General features: G+C 36.3%; 1 protein-coding gene across 5 annotated transcripts in view; it reads left to right on the forward strand.

The window, feature by feature from the left end:
* Nucleotides 1–449: 449 nt before the first annotated feature.
* The window catches only part of LOC106068133 (uncharacterized), a 28,756-nt gene continuing 8,915 nt past the window's right edge, over nt 450–20,290 (forward strand). Inside the window, exons 1-16 of one of the 5 annotated variants that reach the window (XM_056038575.1) lie at nt 450–503; nt 775–821; nt 3,170–3,327; nt 3,892–4,074; nt 4,526–4,834; nt 10,513–10,548; nt 10,668–10,703; nt 10,832–10,867; nt 10,998–11,033; nt 11,163–11,198; nt 11,321–11,356; nt 11,475–11,510; nt 12,831–12,965; nt 14,297–14,434; nt 14,939–14,986; nt 18,815–18,925. In XM_056038575.1, the coding sequence (XP_055894550.1) occupies nt 459–503; nt 775–821; nt 3,170–3,327; nt 3,892–4,074; nt 4,526–4,834; nt 10,513–10,548; nt 10,668–10,703; nt 10,832–10,867; nt 10,998–11,033; nt 11,163–11,198; nt 11,321–11,356; nt 11,475–11,510; nt 12,831–12,965; nt 14,297–14,434; nt 14,939–14,986; nt 18,815–18,925 (1,426 nt within the window). In that variant the 5' untranslated portion in view covers nt 450–458. The remainder of the gene's footprint in view (nt 504–774; nt 822–3,169; nt 3,328–3,891; nt 4,075–4,525; nt 4,835–10,512; nt 10,549–10,667; nt 10,704–10,831; nt 10,868–10,997; nt 11,034–11,162; nt 11,199–11,320; nt 11,357–11,474; nt 11,511–12,830; nt 12,966–14,296; nt 14,435–14,938; nt 14,987–18,814; nt 18,926–20,290) is intronic. The other 4 variants (XM_056038576.1, XM_056038577.1, XM_056038578.1 and 1 more) reach the window with 4 other exon arrangements.

The following is a 20,290-nucleotide window of genomic DNA, read 5'->3' on the forward strand; positions in this document are numbered from 1 at the left end:
CTTAGGTTTAAAGGGATAAAATGGGGGGGGGGGGGAAATAAGAAGCATCTCATCAGATGTTGAGTTTACTAAGTGCTTCTGTAATTATATAAATCCAAAGAAAAAAACATGACAACTTTTGTTTATAATGTAAAGTAATATTAAAAGATTCCCCTTTCAGACCTTGCAATCTATAGGGCAGATGATATTAAGGTCATCTGTTTCTTTGACCAACGGTTAACGAGGGTGTCATGTGGCCAGCACAACAACCAACCACCTTTACTTTCCCTAACTAAGTCAGGTAGGCCAACTCATTAGAGTTAGGTGAACACAGGGGCACCCTGAAAACCCAAAAATCAAAATCACAGTCTACACCAAGTTTGTTTATTAACCATCTCATATAAATTGATTTGATTGGTTCAATATACTGCTCTGAAACAATTAGTCACAATTTTTAAAAAAATTATTTTTCAGAATCAATGGAAAGAACATTAATTCAGATTTTTCTAGCTTTGTTTTTTAGCGTAAGTTTTTCTAATCCATTTTTCTAATTCATTTTTTAAAAGATATTTTGTCTCCTCTATTTTTATATATGTGTGTGTGTGTTTGGGATTTATTCATTAAAATATTTTTGTATATGTAATCAAGCATTATGAAAGATTTAAAAAGATAGATTTTAATGTGTCAAGCAAATAAAGAATTTAAATAATAGATGGATGAAAAGTAATGATGACACTTTCATAAAATAAGTAGACCTAATTATTATCACTTATTGTTTTCTATTAATGTTTTTAGTTTCAAGTATGCTGTTCAGAAGAAAGTGAAGAAAAGTGTCCAAAATAGTAAGTTCCAACATATTCTAATTAATTAGCAAATTAACAATACTTTGTAATGAGTAATGCACAGAAAACAATCCTTAAAATGAAATTTAAAAAAAAAATGATGTCTCAAACTGCATATAGATTACTGTTCTGATGTTGTTGTCCAGAGGTATCTAGTTGTTTGATCAGACTTGCAAATCTAATCCAGTCATTTACAGACAAGATTAAAATGTACACTGTTTGTGGTACTTGGGATCTATAGGTCAAATGATGTTTAAATGGAACTAAGATGCTACAGAAAGGTCCTAGGTAGGCCTATCACCTACCAAGACTTCATAACAAATGAAGGGATTAGAAACAGAATTAATTCAGCAATAGGACCCAACGATGACCTGCTAACTACTGTCAAAAAACACAAACTTTAACTCTATGGCCACATCTGAAGGTTCTCAGGGCTGGCAAAACCACAGCCTGTTAACACTTGATTTCAATAAATTAATCTAGAAACTTTAGTATGCTATCAGTATGTTCTAATGCAAAAAAATAAATGCTAATATAGCTTCTGTATAGCCGAAGAAGGACTGCATGTGAAGAGTCACCCATATAGTGGTGATGATTTAAGCAATGGCCATTTTAATGAACTGTTCTGATCATGCTTTCAAGTATTTCGTAGTTGACAACTATTAAATTCTTGTGCCGAAGAAGGACTGCATGTGAAGAGTCTCCCATATAGTGGTAATGATTTAAGCAATGGCCATTTTGATGATGTGGGGGAGAAGAAGTGACAATAGAATTCACTGGCCAGAAATGAAAGTATTTTGGTGGGCGTTTTAATGTGGGCTATTTCGATTCAACATCAAAATGACTAGATTTCATGGATTTAGTTAAAGTGCCTAAAAGAAAAGGAGTTGAATTCCAGACCAAACATTAAGTGAACCTTACTATTTGTAGGATGTAAAAAGAAAAAAGAGCCTATGCCAAGTAGTGAGATAGAGCCTATGCCAAGTAGTAAGATAGAGCCTATGCCAAGTAGTAAGATAGAGTCTATGTCAAGTAGTGAGATAGAGCCTATCGAATATTTCACTAAAGAACTGAAAAGCAGAAGAATAGTGAGATTGTAAATAAGACTATTAATTAGGTCAGAGGATTGAGTTGGGGGATAAGTATAACATGATACTCTGCTTTACAGGACCTTCATATTCAGCCTAATAGATACTAAAATTCACAGGTCAAAGGAATTATGGGGGAGTGTTTACTAGCCAGCATTTTTATTACTATTATAAGTAATTTATGTGTTTTCTGTTGTATGAAAAACTGGTACCAATAATTTACTGATTACATTATTATTATAGCTTTTATATAGCGCTACTTTCATGCTTATAGCATGCTCAGAGCGCTTTGGTCCAATCTCATTTGTGGACCTGTGGGGGGGAGGGGGTATCTAGGAGTTGGTTTTCCATGCTGCCTTTAGGCATCTATTTTTGCTTTAAATAAAGAAAGAATGCATTATTTATACATAGCAGCACCATTTTCAATGTGAAGAAAAACTATTACTTTTCTTGTATTTTAACATTTATTATTAATTTATTAGTAGTTAAAAGTAAGCAATCCATCACTGATTACCTATTTTTTTTTTACAAAAAAAGCACTGCATATTATAAAACACATTTAAAAACAAGATTTAATAAGCAACATCTTAGTGTTATTTACTACTAAAGTACATAGCATTGCAGAGGCCATGAATCATTTAAGTTCTTGACTAAAGGGAAAAGACTTCTTCTAAAGGTCATGAAAGAGTATTTTGCCATTCACCAACCATTTTGTCCAATGGTCAGCCTTCAATTAATTATTTAGTCACTTTCATTAGGCCAGGCTGACACTGAACCTTCATAACTATCAGTTCACTGAATACTTATTGATAGTAACTATGTAATACTAGTAATAAAAAGGCCAGTCAAACTATACATCTATGTCCGCAACTCTTTTCACCTCACACACACATTTTGTAGGGAGGAACTGGGAGCCAGGATTGTGATTGTTGCTTGTTTTGTACTTCTTACATTCTGATGAAAAATAATCGATAACTTGGAAGTAACAGTACATTTTATTTTTGAGTCCTTTAGATCTATAGGGCAAGTGAACTCTTAGCTTACCTGGTTCCATCACCAATGGTTAATGAATGAATGAATGCTGGTATAGTGAGCAAATTGTATGGAAAGATAACCTAAAAGCCAAATAACATTCTCATCCCCTTTCCAACTGGGAAAACTTCAAATCTGTCACCATTTGCCATACTGTCCAGGAAGAGATTTTAATATTTTAAAAAATAAGCTGTATTGAGGATTTGATGGGAACATTTTTTTTCTTAGCTCTGTTCCAGACTCCACTAGACCATTGTGCATTCAATGTCGGCTGTGCATTCCATCAAAAGGGCTTTCTATTCATCAAAGTTGCAAAGAAGCTTATCCTTTGCATATCAATAGTCAAGGCCTTGCTTGGTGCACCAGTGTGAACTTTCCTCAGCCTTGTAAGTCAAAGTCTAGCTTCATATTATAAGAACAAATATTGCTTAGCTTCGGAAAAAAAAAAGTTGTTACAGATGTTGCAACTGTCATTCACTGTTCTCAGAGAATTTGGAAATTAAAAGTAGGCTCCATCCATCCTTGAAGTTATCCCTCTTTTTTTTTTATTTGACACTTTCTTTCATGTAGCCTATGTAGGCCGCATACATGATAGTTTTTAAACTCTTTTTTTTTCATTCATCATTTTGGCTTTGACAGTACTGAGTAGATCAGGACAGATTAAATTTATGACTTTATCCCAGACTTCTTATTTTTAAAACAATAATTGTATAAAATATTAATGTGAAAAATGTCAATTGTAAGGCTCAGATCTTTCTTTTCAGATCTGAAACAATTTTTTTTTTTAATTCAAGAGAAACTTACAGAAATGATTTTAATTTCAAATTAACTCATAGTTTGAACATAAATAATTATTGTAGTACTAGACTATATAATATGAACGCTTGTTTTTAACAAGCAATAAAAATTTAATAAATAATTTTAATTTGTTTTTCCATTTGTTTCCTCAGCCTGCCCTAAATGGGAAGTTGTTAATGGCAAAATAAATTGCTCTAATAAGTTTAGCATTAGATCAAAGTGCAGTGTCATGTGTGACCCAGGGTTTTCTGTTGTGAAAAAAACTCTAGTTCGCTGCACAGATGACCTTCATTGGGACATTAATGAAAACTCAAGACCTTGGTGCAATAGAACAGGTGAACATCATTTCTAATGACAATTTTTTTTTTACTTTTAGCTAAATAACTGAATGCACAATGACATCAAATGTTCTTATTGAAAAGCAAGAGATCTTCATTTAAATAACATTGAATGAAAAGGATAATTGAAGGATAAACTCTCTTTAAGAACTGAGAAGTCCTATAGAAACAAAAATGTTTTAAAATTTGCAGATATGATTGGAAAATATATAAAGAGATTTACTGCAGCTAATACATAGAAAAATACATAGACATTGTATAGTAGATTCTACTAGCTAGTCACAATCAGAAAAATTGACTGTTTTTAATAAAAGATTTTTTTTTTCTAGCTGATGTAATAAATGCTATAGTATTCATGTGACCAACCCTAGTTTTGTCAGACATGTGACTATAACTATGATAAAATAAATTTCTTTTTCTGTCTTAATTATTCAACTTTTGAAAACAGATCCTCCAGGCCAGCCCACAATAAACTCCTCGATTATTCGTACTCAAGTTCATGCAGGTTCAGATGTTACATTGATTTGTAAAAATAATACAGTGCCTGTGGGAAAGGTTGCTTATTTTTGGAAGTTTAATAACAAGGAGCTGCTGAATGATAAACATTCCAACACTTACACTATTATGGCTGCAAAGAAAGATGATGAAGGCTATTATCGCTGTATAATACAAGATCAGATTGGAAATTCATCTATTAGCCAGAAGTATTCCTTAGAGGTTGAAGGTGTTGTAGAATCTGTAACATCACCGGTCATTGGTAAGTTATGGACATATATTTTTAAAAATCTTAACTCTTTAAATTAATAGTAGCAAAACAGATGCTTTTATTAAGTTATGTGTGTCTCACTATTGGCTACATATCTTCATATATATTGTTACGAATCTCCCTATCCAGGCTCTCTGCAAACTGCACCATACACCACCAACTTAAAGAACTTGACAAGTCAGGGCTCCAAAATAACGTAAAGGTTTAATGTCCATAAATAACAGCCAATACTGTACAATTAGCAGCACGTAGAACAGTACAAATAGCTCTGCGATAACAAATATCTCTCCGATAACACCGTTCCGCCGTATCAAGTCTTGCACTGGTCTCTCCGTCTTGTTCCGGGCTTGCACTGGGTTCAACAGTTCAGGACTGACTTCACACACTAGGCTCGTTGTGTCGGACTCGATCACAGACCAAGATCAAGACGCCAGCCGTCTCAACTGTACTTGATAGTACTCCGCACTGAACCGTCGTAATGCTCCGTACAGGACCACACCGTTGAACTGTGCTGTAGTCGACCGTGTTCTGAACTCCTGTCGTGAACCCGCTTTCTGAACCTTGCTGTATTGAGCCCCTTTTCTCCACTGACTTGTATTGCGACACCTCCGCTCTTATATAGGGTCCCTACTGGCCTTCTCGAACCGGACAGAACGCCCCTCGACGTTTCTAGGTGGTCAGATGACTACAACTCTCGTGACGCTAATGAGCTCTGTTCACGACGCCGATCCTACTCGAACCTTCATGTTGTTAACTCGTCTCGGCCGATCGTCGTAACTCGTCACGGTTGACCGCTCGTCTAGCGCTGGCCTGGGGCGATTTGCGTCGGCTGACTACACTCACACCACTACCCCCATCTGTGCCACCACCAGGTTTATAACACTGCCCCCTCCTTAGATCTGTCCGTCCCGGGCAGATCCAGCTTCACCATAGTACGGGTGGAGTCGATTGATGTGGACGACCTTCCGCTGGGAGCTGTGGCTTCCTTGTATCCGGCAAACGTCATCTGTGATCCTTTTAACTACATGGTAAGGGCCTTCCCAATCTCTTTGATGCTTATAGGACCTTCCGTTTCTTCTCCGGGGGTTGTATAGCCAGACCAAGTCGTTCTTACGGAACCTCGAGGCATTGACCCTATCGTCGTTCCTTGTCTTCATTTGGTCACTGCTGCTGTTGATGTTTTTGAGGGCTAAATTATGAGCTTCCTTCATTCGGAAAATGGGGGCTACATTTTCATCTTTTCGCTGAGCATCTTGGCTTTTCTCGTCTGACCGCGGCTCGGGAGCTTGCACCTCAAGACGACGACAATCGGTGATCACCCCCGTTTCTTCAGCCTTTCTGCAGGGTCTGTATACTTTCTCAGATCTGTGTTGGTTCACTTCTTGTCGAAAAGACCTTTTTGCACAGTTTCGTTGTAGGTGACCAAACCCTCCACAGTTCCAGCATCGTTTTCTCACTCCACGTTGACCTTGTGGTATCTGGGTAGTTCTACATTTCTCTAGGGCCTCGTTCGTTTTTCTCAGTTCCCTGCGACCTTTATCTTTAACCTCCAGCCTCTGGTCCTGGTAAATGATCTCGAACTCGTCTTTAGCAGCTTGGTATAAGAGAGCGTACACAAGGGCTTCACTGGCTTTGTGCTTGCCACTAACTCTGATGGCCTTCTTCAGTTCGGGGTCTCGAAGTGCATCGGCAAACGCATCAGTAATGATTATTTCCAGGAGGTCTTGCGTGGCTGTTGGGTAAGCCAAATGGGCGAGGCGTGCAATGTCTGCCTCCAACTCCCGTAGGGTTTCATTTGATTGCTGTCGACGGGTCTTCAATTTGACTCGATACAATTCTGGCAGATACTCGTCACCGTATCGGAGCTCCATCGTCTTGACGAGAGCAGCGTAGTCTTGTGGGTTTGGAATGGACTGCAGCAGTTCGGAGGCCTTCCCTCTTAGGGACAATATAAGGGCTGTTGCTTTCTCCTCATCGCTGTTCCATTGGTTGACTTTGGCCGCGGCGTCAAATTGTAGCTTGTAGATGGACCAGGACACGGATCCATCAAACACAGGAGGCTTTACCTTCATGAAAGCTTCGGGTACGATCGACATCACATTTGCTTTCTGCATCGTGGTAAAATCCCTGTAAACTTGCGTCTTTATTTCTTCGATCTTTTTCTCAACAGCGTAGACCCTCTGGTTCATCTGTTTTTCTATGGTGGTGATTCTCTCCTCCACAGCATGTATGCGTTGGTTCATTGCCAATAACTCCGTTTTGATTCCCGAGTCCATGGCGTCTATCTTGTAATTGGTGTTTTCTAGCCCCGAGTTCATAGCTGCCATCTGCTCCTGTTTGCTACTGGCGATTTGTCCCTGCATAGCTGCCATCTGTTCCTGTATGGTACTGGTGATCTGTTGCTGCATTCTACTGGTGAGCTGTTCCAGCAAGTCCGGTTCGACTTCAAAAAGGTATGTGTCCGGATCTTCTTTTTCCTTCACCAGTTCTTCCCGAAGGCGTGCTTGTAAGGTTTCTTTGTTGCCACTTGTCTTCAGATCTCGACCACGGAGCTCTTCCTTCAGTTCCTTAACAAGGAGTTGGTCTAACGTTTTCGTGGTAGCCATTGCAGATCTGATCCCACTTCTGACACCAGTTGTTACGAATCTCCCTATCCAGGCTCTCTGCAAACTGCACCATACACCACCAACTTAAAGAACTTGACAAGTCAGGGCTCCAAAATAACGTAAAGGTTTAATGTCCATAAATAACAGCCAATACTGTACAATTAGCAGCACGTAGAACAGTACAAATAGCTCTGCGATAACAAATATCTCTCCGATAACACCGTTCCGCCGTATCAAGTCTTGCACTGGTCTCTCCGTCTTGTTCCGGGCTTGCACTGGGTTCAACAGTTCAGGACTGACTTCACACACTAGGCTCGTTGTGTCGGACTCGATCACAGACCAAGATCAAGACGCCAGCCGTCTCAACTGTACTTGATAGTACTCCGCACTGAACCGTCGTAATGCTCCGTACAGGACCACACCGTTGAACTGTGCTGTAGTCGACCGTGTTCTGAACTCCTGTCGTGAACCCGCTTTCTGAACCTTGCTGTATTGAGCCCCTTTTCTCCACTGACTTGTATTGCGACACCTCCGCTCTTATATAGGGTCCCTACTGGCCTTCTCGAACCGGACAGAACGCCCCTCGACGTTTCTAGGTGGTCAGATGACTACAACTCTCGTGACGCTAATGAGCTCTGTTCACGACGCCGATCCTACTCGAACCTTCATGTTGTTAACTCGTCTCGGCCGATCGTCGTAACTCGTCACGGTTGACCGCTCGTCTAGCGCTGGCCTGGGGCGATTTGCGTCGGCTGACTACACTCACACCACTACCCCCATCTGTGCCACCACCAGGTTTATAACAATATATATGTACATAGAGAAAAATTGCAAGCAAGATGCTTCATAAGAAAAAAGAAGGAGAACTCCACTCTTTGAAGATTTTTTAATAATAATAATAATAATCTTTATTGTCCCTAAGGAAATTTGTCTTACAATTTGTGCATTACACCAAACAAAGCATTATTACTATAAAAAAAAAAAAAAGCAAAAAGTACGTTCACACCAGACTCTCTCATAATTTATGCGCGAAAAGTTTATATCAGATTGTTTCTATTTAATGATTTGATTGCCAAGGGAACAAAAGAGTTTTTGTGTCTGTTTGTCTTTGCTATCTGTGTCTTGTATCTCTTTTGTGATGGTAAAATGAAATCTTTACTTGTCTATTGTTATACACATTGGATATGTATAAAATGAAATTGGAGAATGCCAACTTTCACCTGTGAATGTCAACACACAGCAAATGCATCACTGGTATATGTTGAAAATCACATGTATGCTCTTGTAGATGTTGAGAAGAAAGAATATACCAAAGTCCTTATGAAGCCATATTTGGCATTAAATAAAAAAGAGGCATAGCATTACCCGATTTTGTGTAGCAACAAATTAGAAATATTGAAACTGAAGAACAGCTCAAAGAAATTGCTACATATGTAAACATTCAGTAATTTATTGGTAAATGCTAATCTTCATGGGATGAGATTTCCTCTCAAGAGAACCTGCAATCTACTCATCAAGTACTCAATAAACAACTTGAGTTTATTTCTATAAAAAGACTGACCATGAAAGAGACTGCAGCAACAAAAATGCTACAAACCTCACAAAAAGAATATTCTCCTTCTCAAATTGGTGATACTGATAGCAGTTGTTGTTGGAATAGAAGACCCTGATTTCTATAAACAGGCATATAAAAATGTTACCCTCCAGCAACTTTACACATGTAAACATTCACTAATTTATTGGTAAATGCTACTCTCCATAACATGAGATTTCCTCTCAAGAGAAGGAGCTACAGCTAATTGAAGAGGTGGGGTGCTGTGACAGTTCATAGGGTGCTGTGGCAGGTTGCTGTGCTGTGTTAGTTTGTTGTAGGGATGCTGTGACAGTTTGTAGAGGTGCTGTGACAGTTCATAGGGTGCTGTGGCAGGTTGATGTGCTGTGTTAGTTTGTTGTAGGGATGCTGTGACAGTTTGTAGAGGTGCTGTGACAGTTCATAGGGTGCTGTGGCAGGGTTGTGTGCTGTGTAAGTTTGTTGTAGGGATGCTGTGACAGTTTGTAGAGGTGCTCTGACAGTTCATAGGGGTGATGTGACAGGTTGCTGTGCTAGATTGTTGTAGTGATGCTGTGAAAATTTGCATGACCAAATCCCTCCACTTTTCCCAGTCAGCAGCTGTTCTTAGCAGGATATCAAGAGAGATGCTGGTCCATTCTTTTTTCATTGTCCAGCAAGCGTTTTTTGGACAAAGCTTTCTTCATGGTCCCTCCACTGTACCTTAAAAAATGACTTTTGACAGTCAGTCATGTCTTATAATATGACCAACCAGCTCTGCATTTTGCTTTTCACAGTATTAAGGAGTTCCTCCTTTTTGCCAGCCAGAATGTCTTCTTTTCCTGGTATCTGATACCCAGCATTTTTCTGTAGCATTTACTGTCAATTAAATATTTAATTAGTTCATACAGAGTGCGCCCATCCTTTTCCAAGTTCAAAGTTTAAAATTTCAAAAGTTAAAATCTCATTTACTTATTATATAGGGTAGCACTCTTTTTCCTTTCATTTTGGTAGCAATCCAGTGTAAAGAATTTAAAGCTATTCATTTAGGTATTGCATGGTCTTTACTTACTTAACTTTATTATTGCATTGTCTTTGCTGCATCATTATTTTCCCTGAAAGTAGAAACCCTAAATATTATTGTTGTAATGAAAACATATGGGGGCATCAAAGTCAAGTGGTAAAGCAATTGGATAACATAAGAAAGTGAAGAATGGGTTTTTGAGGTTCAGGATTTTAAGGATGACTGTGAGTTCATCTAATTAGAATGTTTCTAATTATTAGGAAGATACTGGTAGTTGGCAGCTAACAATGATACTGTCCATTAACTGCTGGACATATGAACTTTACAAAATGGCCTGCTGGGCTAACAAAACTATACTTTTTAATGATTTTATTTTACAAAAAAAAGGCAAATCTAGTACATCTAACTGGCATAGACCGTGACATAAACATGGTTTTATTTGATATGCTGTAAAACTTTTTAGCACACTATATTTTTTTACATTCTACAGAATCACCTCAAACAAAATATAAGGGGCTGTCAGTTGGTAAGTTCTGTTAGCATACATAAAATTTTGTTTAACATACTATACAAAAGAGATCAATTGTGTTGGCTTTTTTTTTTAAAGATCTTCACTATCTTGACATAATTTATTATATTCTACAGAATCACCTCAAACAAAATTTAAGGGGCTGTCAAGTGGTAAGTTTTGTTGGCATCCAATAAGTTTTTGTGGAACTCGCTATACTATAGATACTATAGAGATCAATTGTGTTGGCTTTTTTTTTAAAGATCTTCACTATCTTGACATAATTGATTATACTCTACAGAATCACCTCAAACAAAATTTAAGGGGCTGTCAAGTGGTAAGTTTTGTTGGCATCCAATAACTTTTTGTGGAACTCACTATACTATAGATACTTTAGAGATCAATTGTGTTGGCTTATTTTTTTTAAAGATCTTCACTATCTTGACATAATTGATTATATTCTACAGAATCACCTCAAACAGAATTTAAGGGGCTGTCAAGTGGTAAGTTTTGTTGGCATCCAATAAGTTTTTGTGGAACTCGCTATACTATAGATACTATAGAGATCAATTGTGTTGGCTTTTTTTTTTAAAGATCTTCACTATCTTGACATAATTGATTATATTCTACAGAATCACCTCAAACAAAATTTAAGGGGCTGTCAATTGGTAAGTTTTCTTGGCAGGCAATAACTTTTTGTGGAAATCACTATAGATACTATAGAGATCCATTGTGTTGGCTTTTTTTTTAAGATCTTCACTATTTTTACATAATTTATTATATTCTACAGAATCACATCAAACAGAATTTAAGGGGCTGTCAATTGGTAAGTTTTCTTGGCATGCAATAACTTTTGTGGAACTCACTAAACTAAAGAAATCCATTGTGTTGGCTTTTTATTTTAAAATCTTAACTATCTTGACATAATTTATTCTATTCTACAGAATTACCTCAAGCAGAATTTAAGGGGCTGTCAATTGGTAAGTTCTGTAAGCATGCAATAATTTTTTCTGTACCAGACTATACAAAAGAGATCTATTGTTTTGGTTTTTTTTTTTTTTAGATCTTCACTATCTTGCCAGCAGGAGGAAAAAAGCTTTAGAGTTTAAATTTCATTAAAATATTTTTTATTAAGTTGTGTCCACTTGAATTAGTCAACATGTATTGCCTAACCATTAAAATATCCTATTAAATAAAATATCCTATTGAAAAAAAGGAAGGCAAATGATTGCAAATCATTTATTGGAAAAGACTTTATTTAACAGAAGAAATAACTTAATTAAAGTTTGCATTATTTTAAAATCAATATAGGCTTAAAAAAATATTGATTGATGGTTGCTGATATATTTGTAATTGTTGATGTCATAAAATTTATCATCTCAATTCAATTTTGTTTTGTTTTTTATATTCAACTTTGATATATTTTATTATGGTATTTTTTTTATTACATCAAAACAATATAACTATTTCTAAATTAATTTCAGTCTATATAGACAATTATAATTTTGATTTCTTGATGTTGTAAATTATTTGTTTACAATAATGTTATTCTGATTAGTTTATTTAAATTACTTTCTAAAATGACTTGATGTCAACTCCAGTAAGAAAAGCTATGAAGAAATTAATTGTACAAACATGGGCTTCTCAAACTAATATAAAAAGGACAAAGCCAACTAGATATCACTAAGCAGCACTTTTTCTAGCTCTAAGTTATTTGTGAAGTCCTTTAATGGGAAGCAAAAATGATTTCATAAGCACATCAATTTCTGATTTTAAGGAAACCTTTACCAAACTGCTGGTACACAACTAAACCACTGTTAGCATTTTATATCTTAATTTATAGAACTTGAAATAACTTCAATAACTTCTTGGTGAACAAACTAAATATAACATATATTACAATAAAAACCAATTTTAACTTCATATGAAATAAATAAATGTAATTGACTTTATGTGGCAACAATGCGCTTATTTTGCATCATTCACGCTGCATAGCTAACCTTTTCCCACCATCACCATAGAAACACATACATACGATCCAGGAGGGGCATAGCTATTTTTGGTGAGATGAGAAAATTTCTGAAAAAGAAACATTAAAACAGACTGAAAAATTCAATTAGAACTCAACTTGAAATTGTGTCTGCAACTTTCAGTTTCATTATTGTTACATGCAATATCCAGTATAGTCATTGTTTGAAGTCATTTTTCATTTTTTATTTAGTTCCGTCAATATGCTTGCTTCATTTTTTAGATTGAAATCATTCAGTTTTAATATTGAGGAAATTCATTTTGATTTTCAGCAGGTATCATTGCATCAATAGTGACAGCAGTATTTATCCTGGGTTTCACACTTAAGTATAAAACTCATATCAAGGTGTGGGTCTTATCCTTTTTACCAAAAAAGAAAACTAATGGAAATGACAACAAACCATCTGGTATTATTTCTATTATTTCTGTTACATTTGACTGTTTTTTTGTTGTTTTTTTAATCAGATAATTTTATACAGTGCTTTTTTTGTAAAAAAAAAAAAGGTGCTGGTATTTATTGATGGATTGCCTAACTTTTAACTACTAATATATTAATAATAAACATTAAAATACAAGAAAAGTAATAATTTTTTTCCCCACATTGAGAAAGGTGCCGGTACCTTTTGTTCCCCTGGCAATCAAATCATTAAATAAGAACAATCTGGTATAAACTTTGTCACATGTAAATTATGAGTGAGTCTGGTGTGAATGTACACTTTGGTTTCTTATAGTTATAATGTTTTTTGTTTGGTGTAATGCACAAATTGTAAGACAAATTTTCATACAGACAATAAAGATTATTATTATTATTATTATTAAAAAGCCCTGCTTTTATCTCTTTAGAAGTATTAAATTAACCTTCCACCATAAAATAAAATAGCATGGTGTTTCGATCAATGACATTTTTTTCTTTATCATAACAATTAAAGGCTATAAAAAGTGATTAGACTAGTGGTTATTAAATAGTTCAAATGTTCATAAACTATTTATCCTAAACATGTTTTTTTTTTAAAAATAATACTAAAATATCATCATTCATCCCAGTGGCGCTACAGCCCATGGAGGGCTCTGGCCTGCTTCAACACATCCTTCCATTCAGATCTCTCCTGGGCCTTTCGTCTCCATGCCCTAAACAAATACTAAATGGGAAACCACAAAAGGTCTACAACCACTGGGTCGTAGACCTTTCTTTTACACAAGTATTGTAGTGTATTAAGAAAACCAGCAGACTCATTATATGTCTTGAATAGTAAAATATAAATAATTCATGTTGAATTACATTCTATAAATGAGACATAAGGCATCAAATCAGCAATCAGCATGGAGACTGAGTGATGAAGTGCTTGGGTTCCAAACTGGGGAGGTTGTTTCAGGTTTGAATATTGGAGAAGACTGGGATTTTGAATTTTTAGAATGTCCTTGAGTCAACCAAAAACTCTGATGGGTACCTGACAGTATTTGGGAAAAAAAGTGCTATTGGTCATTGTGCTGACCACATGACACTCTCATTAACCATTGTCCTAGAAACAGATGATGTCTACATCATTTGTTCTATAGATTGGAAGAGGTATTTTTTGTTTATAACAATGAATGAATCACATCCTTATAGTTTCTAATTAATTAGTAAATAGAGTTATGTAACATTTTTAGGTTTGTGTGCATTTCAGAATTGAGTGCAGTGTAGGCAAAGGCCTATCTAATTAAGAGGATTGCATTTTCTTTCTTTCTTTCATGACAGGTCAAAATGTACCTCTTACTCAAGATGATGTGGAAAATAATAGACAAGAAGATGGTGCCAGCAGCAAGCCACTTAAAGATGAGACTTCGGAGAAAATTCCATTTGTATCAAAATATCATCAATCCTCTGAATTAGTTGGTTAGTATTAGTCATTACAAAAACCTCAAATGAGTTTAGATTATTATTAAAATTAGAGATCTTATTTTATATCCTACATTTCTTTTTTTTCCTCCCAACTCTTAATGGGTACCCAACTATAGTTGGGGAAAGTAAAGGCAGTAGGTTGTTGTGCTGGCCACATGACACCCTGCTTGTTAAACATTGGCCTAAGAAACATTTGACCTTAACATCGTCTGCCCTATAGATCACAAGCTCTGAAAGGGGAACTTTACTTTTTTACATTTCTTTTTGTTACCGCTGTCAATAATTAATGAACTACATCACATAAGATCATTGTCCAACATTGAAAACTAATACATAATGGGAGAAAACAATTGTTATTCTAAATTTGGCAGAAAACAATTGGTATTCTAGATTCTTTAGTCATTTCTAAAGCACTTTCATTTTTTTTTTCTTAGGCATCAATCAACTACTCTACAACTTATGTAGAATTAACCATTTTTATTTTAATGTCTTTTTAAGATCTACAATTAGATACCACAATACCACCTTCTGTTGAAACACCTTATTGTGAGTAGTTTTGTGCTCAATTGTAGAAATATTAAGAATGTATAAATGCTTGTGAATTAGAAATACTGTATTACAGATTACTGTATGCATGGCATTTTAAAGGATTCTATTTTCACTTCCAACAGTGAAGCTCACTTCTTAACAACCCCCTCTGGAACAACTTTCAGACAAGTTCCCAATCTGTTTTGGGGTAAATTCCTAAGCTCAAATCCAAGCTAGCAGCTTGATTATTAATTTGTTTCTGACTCCACAAAGTATCAGCCTAGATCAGTGATGCCCAACCTAATTCGACCTGCGGGCCATTTTAATTTCTGACACTCGTGTCACTGGCCACATGAACGAAAATGTACACACAAAAAACGAAATGAAATTTATCTGAATTCGAAACTATTAGATTAGAAACCCGTGGACCTAGTACTTACATTAAAGAATTGGATATGTGAAGTGATTTTTTTTTCATGCGTCAGAAAATGGCTTAATTTCTGTACTTAAAATAAGAGCAACATTGTAGCTAGCTTTGATGCCGACTCATTTCCTTGTCGCTTTTTGGTAAATATTTCCATCGATCCTTCAATCTGTAGGCCTAGTTTAACAATCTTTTTATTTGCGGCTCAAACCAAAAATGACGTCATATTTTTTTCATATGACGTTCATATGTTGTTCTTTTTTGAAACAGCCACACTTTTTTTTATAGATCAAATATGTTGGTTTATTATCATGATCGACAAAAAAAGTTAAGATCCATCTTCTTTTTCTGGTAGATTCTCATTTCATAAACACACTAATGTTAAAGGTCATGGTACCAATTAATTAAAGAAAAATTGAGGGCCCTAACTTAGGTAAAGATACATAAGTCAACCTTTTTTTTTTATGGGGTTGTCTACACTTTGTGCCAACATTTCGGCGGGCCAGATGGAACCATGATCTGGCCCACGGGCCATATTTTGGGCATCACTGGCCTAGATAATAAAAAATGCTAGTCCTTGAACTAGTCATAGTTTAGAATTAGCCTTAGAAAAGAGTGAGCTTCTGTAGAACAGACCCATCATCAACTATTGAAGATTTTCATACATGGTGTAAAAACTATCAATAGCTAGCATTTTGGTGTATATGGTGTACAAAATAAACTTTGCTTTTGAAAAGGTGTTTGATAATTTTTGTGCACTTTTTCACTCTGGAAAAATCCAATGTTCTGTTTTTAGATCTAAATAATTTCAATATGGAATAAGCATTAAAATTATACTCTATAACTAAACATTTATTTGAAAACAAATGGGAAACAACTAACTAGCAGTAATAAAAGAGATTTGATACAAAGATCAACTGCCATGCATTGAGAGACTTGTTTAATTCAAATTCTAGCTCAATTCTTTTCTGTTTAGTGGGCAACAGTTCAGCGTCCTTTGGGCCTCAAAAACACAAAAATGTAGACTGGTTTGAGGCGAATCTAGCACATATGGAACCTTGCATCGAGAAAAAACGATCTGCACACCTCGCTCACAAGACAAAGCCTAATCCAAAATCTTTGGAGGCCTTCAAAAGTGCTAATAAAGAGGCGAAACAAATGGCTAGAAAATGTGCTAACAACTTTTGGAGGGATACCTGCAACAGAATCCAAGACAGTCTCCACTCAGGAAATAGCAAAGCTCTATTTGATGTCATTAAAGCGGCCCTGGGTCCAACAGTGTCTAAGCCTGCCCCCCTTCTATCCAAATCAGGAGAAAAAATTACAGATCAAACCAAGCAGCTAGAACGATGGACAGAACACTACCTCGAAGTCTATGCCACACAGAATAGAGTAGACGATGTCACCCTGGCTTCTCTACCAGATCTTCCAGTACTGGAATGCCTAGATGAGCTTCCGAGTCTTAGTGACCTCAAAAAAGCAATTAACTGCTTAAAAAATAGAAAATCTCCTGGGAGTGATGGTATCCCAGTGGAAGTAGTGAAAGTCAACGAATCACTTCTGCTCCCTGAACTCTATATTCTCCTCTGCCGCTGTTGGGAAACAGGTCATGTCCCACAGGACATGCATGATGCAACTATAGTCACAATATACAAGAACAAAGGGGATCGGAGTGACTGCAACAACTATAGGGGTATCTCTCTCCTCAGTATAGTGGGCAAAATCTTTGCTAGAGTGGCACTATCCAGGCTGCAAGTGATAGTTTCTAGAGTCTACCCAGCATCTCAGTGTGGATTCAGGAGTGGTAGATCCACTATAGACATGATATCTTCTCTACGACTACTGCAGGAGAAATTCAGAGAGAGAGACAGACCCCTTTACATTGTTTTTGTTGATCTGACTAAAGCTTTTGACATGGTCAGCAGAAGTGGACTTTTCAAACTCCTGAGGAAAGTAGGTTGCCCTCCCAAACTACTGAAGTTAATTGAGTGTTTTCACGAGGAAACTAAATGTACTGTCAAATTCAATGGAGCCCAATCAGCACCTTTTGAGGTTTGCAGTGGTGTCAAGCAGGGATGTATGCTCGCACCTACTCTGTTTGGCATATTCTTCTCTTGTCTACTGCATTATGCGTACAGCGACATAAACGAAGGTGTGTTTCTCCATACAAGATCCTCTGGAAAACTATTTAATGTATCAAGGCTGTGGGCAAAAACCAAGGTTAGGAAGCTACTCGTCAGGGAACTCCTGTATGCTGATGATGCAGCTATTGTGGCTGATTCTGATATTCAGCTACAGTCCATGGTTGACAAACTATCTGCTGCTTGCCAGAAGTTCGGCTTAAACATCAGTCAAAGCAAGACTAAGATACTTGTCCAAAACACAAACACTGCACCTCAAGTAAGCATTAATGGCCAACCACTAGAAATTGTTGATCACTTTTGTTACCTTGGCTCCATCATATCCAACAACACTCTACTGGATAAAGACATAAACAACAGGATAGCCAAGGCAATGGCCACCATGTCACGGTTGCAGAAAAGAGTCTGGGACAACATATTGCTGACTAGCAGTACTAAAGCCCTAGTCTACCGGACCTGTGTGTTGAGCACCTTGCTGTATGGAAGTGAAACATGGTCAACCTACTCATGGCAGGAAAAAAAGCTGAATGTCTTCCACCTCCGATGCCTAAGGCGGATCTTTAAAATAAGGTGGCAAGATAAGATAACCAATGAGGAAGTGCTACATAGAGCAGGATGCCAGGACATCCGCTCTGTTATCAGCAACAGACGCCTTGGCTGGCTTGGCCACATTCGTAGAATGCCAGTAGGTTGACTTCCACAGGACATCCTGTATGGCGATCTAATAGAAGGCAGGAGAGCCGCTGGTCGCTCACTTTTACCTTATACGGATGTATGCAAATGCGACATGAAGCTCTTCAAAATCGACACTGGCAACTGGGAAGAGGTGGCACTGGACAGATCCACATGGAGAGAGAGCATAAAGGAAGGGTCACAGATTGCAGATGTCATACACAACAGAAGCAGAAAGAAGGGTGAAAATGCAACGGCGCCTGGTGATTATATATGCCCAACCTGCGATCGCAGCTGTGTATCAAGGATTGGCCTCTTTAGTCACACAGGAAGTTGCAAAGGGAAAAGATCGTCTCTCGAGACGTAAAATGCCACAGAGTTCAGCGTCCTAAACTTTCTTTAGTTTTTCATGAAAATCTCAGATATCTGTGAACAGAACAATTTTACATGTCAGAAGAAACAGTGTATACAAAACACAAAAAAACAACTTATCTTTGAGAGAATTATATAATAACTTTTTTTTAAAATATGAAACTGAAAATAATTGATTTTATTGGTAATTTGTAATTTTAAACAAATTCATGTTTCATCTGATTTTTTAATTTGAAGTTCCTGAAGAAAGCTACACTGCTGTGGACAGGAGTCAGACGTCTAAAGTTCCTTGTAAAAAAGATGTTCCTTGTAAAAATTGTGTTCCTTGTAAACATTTATTACGTCAAGGTGAGTCAAATATACATTATTAAATTTAAAATCAGTCTATTTTCAATTGCAAGAAAAAGTGTAGATATATTCTACAGATCTATAAAATAAAGAAATTTTTTCTCATAAATTAGAACTCAAAAGTTGAAAACCTTAAAATTTCATTGAATTCATTATGGACTGTCTAAAGGGAATATAGAATCAAGAATGCTTTAATGAATTTCTTCTAATCAATGTATAGCAAACTTTCTATGAACTAACTAGAATTCTTAAGACATTGCTTTTTATACAATAAGGAATATGCAGATAAAAACCTGCTAACAAAAATTCATGCATTTCACCTCTAATTATTGCATGTAACCCTTTCAACAATTGCATACATTTAACATGAAAAAATCTGCAGCCAGACTGGTGTCAAACCTGTTGTAGTTAACAGAAATAACATCTTATGTTCATTAAAACTTAAATAAAAACAAATTAGATTTGACCACAGTCATGATCAGAATTGAGTAATTAAGGATGCAAAGTCAAGGCACTGTTAAAAAAAAATCATCTTTGAATTTTGGCAGGAAGAGAATTAACAATAAAGAATATCAGATCTCAAGGATCCTCACTTTTGGATTTTTAGCTTGTGTAAGCAGATCAGTGTAGAATATTTTTATCATCCTACTGAATGAATGCATTGCTTGGAGAAATGTCAAAACAGTTTTTTCTAGCACTACAACAAGTTAAAAAGATGGAGTTTTTGCATGTCTTCATATACCATTCAGTTAAAGGGTCAAGTCTTGGCTTATTGGGGGTCATCACATTCTTCACGTAGTTCTTTGGCATTGGATTCCCTGGTCCCAATAGGTTCACAATCACTCAATGATTGATGCTTTGGCAGGATATGAAGACTTACAAAAAAAGCTTTTCTAGCAAAGAAATGCTTGTAAGTCCAGAATGGTTTAAGGTTTCTTTTGAACTTTTTGAAGCACATAAAAAGGAAAATTGCTTTAATTTGAACAAGCAGAAAATCTTTGCATCAATGGCATTTGTTCTTTCCAAAAAGAAGAGACAAGGTCATTAAATACCCATGACTTCACTGCAACTATCTCTTTAAGGGCACAGTTTTCAAAGCAAAACTATACTGAGGACTTAACTGCATGCATCATTATTCCAATTGAACTGCTTTGATTCCTTAAGATGTTTTTCTCCACCTACTGAATACAAAAATTGTGAGTGCTTAATGTTCCTTGGTCTCTTCATCACAGATTGTGTTGTCAAGCTGATGAAGAGTTTTGCAACACTTGTACAAATATCAAGCACATATACACTAAATCAGAAATTAAAAATCTTTTTAGCAAGCTCATTTGAATGAATACCATTTAATTAGACAAATATTAT

Source organism: Biomphalaria glabrata, chromosome 8, assembly GCF_947242115.1.
Source record: "Biomphalaria glabrata chromosome 8, xgBioGlab47.1, whole genome shotgun sequence".
NCBI classification, from domain to species: Eukaryota; Metazoa; Mollusca; class Gastropoda; family Planorbidae; genus Biomphalaria; species Biomphalaria glabrata.